Consider the following 6,624-nt stretch of genomic DNA (forward strand, 5'->3'; position numbering starts at 1 on the left):
GTTTCCCAAGTAATGCCCTTCCTATACCTATTGGGCCATTAGGGGAGCTCCCACTGGACTATGATTAGATATTAACCTCCCATTTAAGGTGAGGGAACAAGACCAGAGTCAAAACCACTCTTCCTTCCAGGTTACTCCATAATCCATGCCAAATGCCCTAAGTACAAACAATCATAGGCACTTGATTGCAAAATGAATAAAGTGCCTTTTGATTGAAAGCCCACCTTCCAACATGTGCTCTCGTCAAATGGGCGAGGAAACGTATGACTGATGCAAGTGGTGGAGATATGAATGGCACATTGCCATTAGCTACTAGTTGCTGTTAGGGGTCGTTGGTTGGCTAACTAGAAGAGGAGATGGGAGAAAAATTTCTCCTATGGGGTCACCCACTTTTGGTGGGTAACATCTAGCTCCAATTGAGACATAAGCTCACCGTAGAGTGCATGATCCATGTACTCGAATGGGGAGTTCATGAGAACTCCAACAATCTCCTGGGACCATAGACTTGTAACCTTCGCATTACAATAAACCTGTTTGGGATCATGTGCATTGGGTGTAGGGTATCGCCCATGTTTTATATGAAAGTAATAAATTTGTACAAAAGTAGAGTCTAATCTAAATGCATTCTAATCTACACGAGGTCATGATATGAATGACGTTAGCATGCCAAAAGAATATGCAATGCACCTACACTACCATGCAATGATAGTATACAATGAACGAGCTAAGTATAGTCATACAACCATTGTAACCAACATATTATTAGATCAATATGACAACACTTGCCATTATGAATCATTATGAGATAGGGCAACCAAATATCACTTCCTCCTTCACAAGATTTTCATGATGAATCATAAGGGTAGGAGGTGGGAAAATAAGATGACCATGTATCAAGAAAAAGAGTCACGGATGAGGAGGGAAAAGAGGAATCCCACTTACGCCATTGGATCCTCTCTTGAAACCAAAGAATGGAGAATTCAACAATCAAGCTCATGAACTTTCACTGAAGAGCAACCTTAGGCATACAATCCTCCAGGCCATCTCCAAGATCACTTTCAAAGTGCTCTTCTAGATGATTAGGGGAGGAATCTTGCTCAAGGTATTCTTCCTCATCACTAGAATAATCAAGATGATCAAGGGTGATGCTTTCCTTTGGATGGCAATGACCTTCTTCAACTTCTTCATTGTGGCTGAGGAGGCCTTCTTCTTGGAGGGAAATAGTCAAGTCTTGGATGACATCTTCAACATGACCCATTGGTCCCCAATACTTAAGGAATTCTTCAATAAATACCCCAATAGAAGGGATGCTCTTTGGTTTGCACCATTGAAGCCAATCCCTTTGATCTTCCCCAAATGAATTAATGAAGAGCCACATGAGAGCATCCTCATGAACCATGTTGATATTTGAGGTATACTTGAAAAATTTGACAACATGATCCACAACTAAAGAAGGATCACCATTGAATTTTGGGACATACTTCATATAATTTGCATCCCACCAATTTGGATATCTAGGGATTTCTTTGACATCCAAAGCAAGGAACATGGTAAGGAGCCATTTCCACGAGTCTTGCATGGTAGACAAATGGGAGTCGCTAGGGGAAATTCAAAATGCCTTGAGAAATGCTTGCTTCACCCTACAAGCATTTGATTTAAAGTTCAATGAAGAACAAGGGCCTTGTTCTTCCAATGGGGTCGCCAAAAAAGGATATATCTTGTCATGAGCGATGAAGTAGACTCGCTTTGTCCCCGACAACGACGCCAAAAATGTTGCCGCAAAATCTAGCAGCCCTTGAAGAGGGGTACCTACAAGGCTAAAACTAGACCAAGAGACCACAATGGGTTAGTGGCCCACTGTCACCACAACCAAAACCCCCCGTTCTTTATGGATTTTCATCGATTGGAGGAGTCCCAATATGTGAGAAGGGGTCACCTAAGATAGATATTCAAAGGTTAGGGTATAAGGTGACTCAAATAGGCACTCTACAAGAAAGACACAACAATGGCTCAAGGCTCCAATTGGAGGCAATTCACTTTCTATATAGAGACCTAGGGAGGGCAATCTATGACCTAGGGTTTGATTGATTGGTTGAGTGTTGGAGAGACCCAGGGCCAATATACAAGGAAAGTGTTTCCAAAAGTGATTTTCAATGAAACAAAGGTGGATGAACCCTCAAACAAGCAGTGTTCCACGGGGACGCGTCCCCCAGGGTGGGGTGCACGCACCCCGCGCACCCCACGCACCCGGGACGGGGAGACTCTCGGGGGTGCGTTTCCCCACGTCCCCCTTTTGGGGAGACTCGGGGAGACGCAAGGGGGTGCGTTTCCCCAGTGTGGGAGACTCGACTCCCCGAAAGGGGTACTTCTGGGCGTCCCCCCCAAAAATGGGGTTCTTCTGGGCGTCCCCCCGAAAATGGGGTTCTTCTGGGCGTCCCCCTTCATTTTTGTCTAATTACCCTTTATAAACGAAAAAAAAAATTAAAAAAAAATGAAAATTAATTTATTAAAAAAACATAAAAAATAAAAATAAACTAAATTAATAACTACAAATAAAAAATTACATTAATATTGAAAAGTTAGGGTTAAAACTTAATTCAAGTTTTTAGTTTTCACTTGCCGCCATTCATGAATCATTATGCTTACGGTTTACCCTTCAACGCATTTTTTCTCTTCCATTTTCTGAGTTCTCTTCAAACCTTCAGCGCATCCTCCCAGTCCACGCAGTCCAGGCAGCGGCTTGCTGTTAGGTTCAGGCTTGCTGTTAGGTTCTTGCTCCAGGCAGGCGGCAGGCAGCAAGGAATCACTGATTAACACAGCGGCATCCTCCCACGCAACAGCATCCTCCCACGCAGCGACATCCTCCCACAGCCGCAGCGGCATCCTCCCACAGCGGCAGCGGCATCCTCCCACAGCGGCAGCGGCATTCTCCCACGCGGCAGCGACATTCTCCCACAGCGGCAGCGGCATTCTCCCACGCCGGCAGCGGCATTCTCCCACAGTCCCACGCAACGGATTAAGTTTTAACACTGAACAGAGGACGTTCGGAGGAATTCCCATATAATTTCCGTGACAACAGCGGCAGGCACTGGGCAGCATCCGCAGCGTATCAAGTTTCAACTTCAAGTTCAACAGCAGTGGCATCAAGCGGCAGCGTATCAAGATTTTGATTCAAAGATTCAGCAAATTTGCAGTGGCATCCTCCCACCCAGGCGGCAGGCAGCAGCGTATTCAAACAAGAAAACTCGTTTCTGAGGTGATTTTGTGAAGTAATTTTGTGGATTTTTTGCTGTCTCTGAGGTGGTTTCTGAGGTGGTTTCGTTGGGCTTCTCAGCCTTCACTAATCGGGCCATTTATTATTTAAATTTTAATGTTATTATTAATTATTAAATTGTTTTAACTTGTGCCAAACCCTCCACGCAGGCAGCATTGCTGCTATACCATCGTCCTCCACCCAGCCGGCATCTTTGCTGTAACTGTAAGCCTGTACAGTGTAAAGTGTAACGCAACGCAGCTGCTCCAAAGTCCAAACTTCCACGCAGCTGCTCCAGACTGTACACAGTGAGTTTGACTGCAATTTTTTTTAAATTTTTTTTTTCATTTTTCACTGTTTCAGTGTTAAAGTTTTGAAGTTTTTTCATTTACATGGCATTAAAAATTAAAAAACTCAGAACTGTAAATTCAATTGTTTGTCAAATTCACTGTTAAATTTTTTTTTTTTTAACTCAGAACTGTAAAATTTAAATTGTTTGTTAAATTCACCGTTTAAATTTTATTTTTTTTTAAAGCAAACCCTTCTTGCAGGGCATTAAATAATACAAAATCTGCAAAATAAACTATTTGCAAAATGAGTGACAGCGACCAAAGTGGCAGTGACAGTCAAACTGAAAATGAATATGATTCTCAAACGGAAACAAGGAGTCCTCTTCAAACTGAAACGCAACCAACAAGGAATGAAACCCATTTCAGTAGTACAGCTAGTGCTAATGTCATTTCAACGACTCCAACGACAACCCCATCAAAGTCATTGGCAGAATATGCAAAGGGGACATTCAATCCAAGCAAACCTCTTTTGCTATATGCTACCAAAATCACTGGCCCTTCAACCCAACCAAAACCGGGAAGCACAAGAGGTGGGACACGCCATTGGAAATGCAACATTTGTTCCCATTCTTGGGTTGGGAGTTATAGTCGTCTCAGGATGCATCTTTTGGGTGTAGGTGGCAAAGGGGTTAGCATATGTTCACATTTAACACTGCTGCAAAAATCAGAGCTCTTGAGAATGCAAATGGCAGCAAATGCAAAGGGCATGTTCTCAAGCAAAAATGTCATGGCTCAGCCTCAAGAAAATTCTAATGAAGCCACAAGCTCAAGAAGAAAATCAAAGAAAGATATGCCTCCACCATCTCATATTGGGACTAAGGGTTCCCGCTCTTGTGCAGTGGGACCAACTCTTGCAGGGATGTACAGTAAGTTGAACCGTGATGATACAGATGATGCCATTGGCAAATTTCTTTTTGCCAATGGAATTCCTTTCCATGTTAGTCGTTCTCCTTACTACAAGGAGATGGTCAAGGCAATTGCAACAGCAGGACCCTCATATGTGCCCCCAGGTGAACATAAGTTGAGGACAGTGATATTAGAAAGGCAAGTGGCCAATATTAATGTGCAAAAGGAAACTTTGAGGCAGACATGGGTGAGGGAAGGTTGTTCTATTGTTATGGATGGGTGGACAGACATTGCCAAACGTCCACTCATCAACATCATAGTCACTTGCCGAGAGGGGCCTTTCTTTCTTAGAGCTATTGATTGTTCTGGAAAGCGCAAAGATGCAGCTTTCCAATTTGAGCTTCCTCGTGATGCTATAGAGGAGGTTGGCTCTACAAATGTTGTACAGGTTGTGACAGATGCAGCGGCAGTGTGTAGATCAGCAGGATTAATGATTCAGAGTAAATACAGACATATTTTCTGGACCCCTTGTTGTGTGCATGCACTCAATAATGCATTGAAAGACATTGGCAAAATTGAGTGTGTATCTAACTTGGTGACAGCTGCAAGAAATGTGCAAATGTTTATTTGCAATCACCACACCTCCTTAGCCATGTACAGGTCTCATGCGAGGAAGGAATTCCTCAAGCCTACTGATACCAGATATGCTAGTTATTTTCTTTTATTAGAGAGGATGTTGGAGGTGCAGTCAGCATTGCAGGCCATGGTTGTGACTCCAGATTGGAACAGATGGGCAGAATCCAAGACAGAGGAAGGGAAGAAAATCAGGATTCAGATATGGATAATGATTGGTGGACAGATTGTGGTTATTTGGTGTCACTCTTATGTCCTGTAGTTGAGGTCATTCGCTACACTGACACAGATTCTCCTAGTCTTGGAGAAATCTATGAGACTTTTGATAGTATGTTGGATCAAGTAAGGGTGGCCAATCGTGAGAAAGATCCTTCCTTAGAGTTCTATACGACTCAGATTCGACCCATTATTCAGCGTAGGTGGGATCGAATGAATACACCTTTGCACATGGCGGCATATGCACTCAACCCAAAATGGTATGTGGCAAGAAGTGGTAGAATTCTTCCCATTGAAGATCCAGAGGTCAAAAAGGGATTTCGAGCAGCCATTACAAAGATGTATAGTTCAGAAGAAGGGAGATCCATTAGGAGACAGTGGATGCAATTTGCAAGTCTCAGTGGTCCCTTCAACAAGCCGGATGCAAGGGAAGATCGCAATGATTTAGGCCAGACTGACCCCATTGGTTGGTGGACCATGCATGGGGATGAGGCTCCAGAGATCCAACATCTTGCTATTCGCTTATTGTCTCAGATTGCTAGTTCCTCTGCAGCAGAGAGGAATTGGTCCACATATAGCTTCATCCACTCTATCAAGAGGAATAGACTTTCCTCTAGGAGAGCAGAGAAGCTAGTTGCAGTGCATAGTTCTCTACGTCTTGCACATAGGAAGACACCAGAGTATCGGAGGGGACCAGCAACACAATGGGATGTGGATCCAGAGGATAGTGCACAGATAGATGATGAGGATGGACCAGATGAGTTGCAGCATGGTTTGGTTGGAGTTCCATTGGTTACTCAAGAGAGTGACTCTAACTCAGATAACGACATTCCCATTGATGTTCCTGATGACTTCATGCAGCAGATGGATGTAGAGGACCAATCATTGAGATTGAGTCCTTGAAGTTGATTTTATTTTCAGTGTTCATTTTGATTTTCCATTTTTACTTTTAAGTTTTAACTTTTAACATTTGAGTTGTGACACTAGATATTGATGACCGACTCTTCACTCTGAACTATTTTTGAGTTTGAAAATTTGAATTTAGTGTTCAATTTAGAATCTAGAAGACTAGAATGATGAATGATGAATTCAAAATTTTCAATTTAATTTTTAGCTCAATGATTCAATATAACAGTAAATTATAGAATGATGAATGATGAATGATGAATGATATGGATCAATGTACATTGTATTTGAATATTTCATATTGAATTTTATTATTGAATCTTGATGAATTAGCATTATTGAACAATGAATATGAACATGAAAATTTCAAAATTATATACATATATATAATATATATAATTAAAAATTATATTATATATA

The 6,624-nt window shown here is 42.1% G+C and overlaps 1 protein-coding gene across 1 annotated transcript; it reads left to right on the plus strand.

Moving 5' to 3' along the window:
- Positions 1-3,847: 3,847 nt before the first annotated feature.
- On the plus strand, positions 3,848-6,201 carry LOC149220024 (uncharacterized). Its single transcript, XM_089386980.1, has 3 exons — positions 3,848-5,070; positions 5,178-5,864; positions 5,967-6,201. Exons 1-3 carry the CDS (start codon positions 3,848-3,850, stop codon positions 6,199-6,201), a joined length of 2,145 nt encoding a protein of 714 aa, XP_089243106.1.
- Positions 6,202-6,624: the final 423 nt, after the last annotated feature.

The sequence above is a fragment of the Pinus tabuliformis genome, chromosome Q (assembly GCF_031772625.1).
Source record: "Pinus tabuliformis cultivar Carrire ecotype Pingquan chromosome Q, CPIR1, whole genome shotgun sequence".
NCBI classification, from domain to species: Eukaryota; Viridiplantae; Streptophyta; class Pinopsida; order Pinales; family Pinaceae; genus Pinus; species Pinus tabuliformis.

Excerpts from the sequence above, each read along its gene's own strand:
- LOC149220024 (XM_089386980.1), top strand. The coding sequence starts at position 3,848 with ATGAGTGACAGCGACCAAAGTGGCAGTGACAGTCAAACTGAAAATGAA. Across the intron at positions 5,071-5,177 it reads GCTGCAAGAAATGTGCAAAT|AGAGGATGTTGGAGGTGCAG; the intron begins GTTTATTTGCAA and ends TTCTTTTATTAG. Across the intron at positions 5,865-5,966 it reads TCTGCAGCAGAGAGGAATTG|GAAGACACCAGAGTATCGGA; the intron begins GTCCACATATAG and ends TCTTGCACATAG.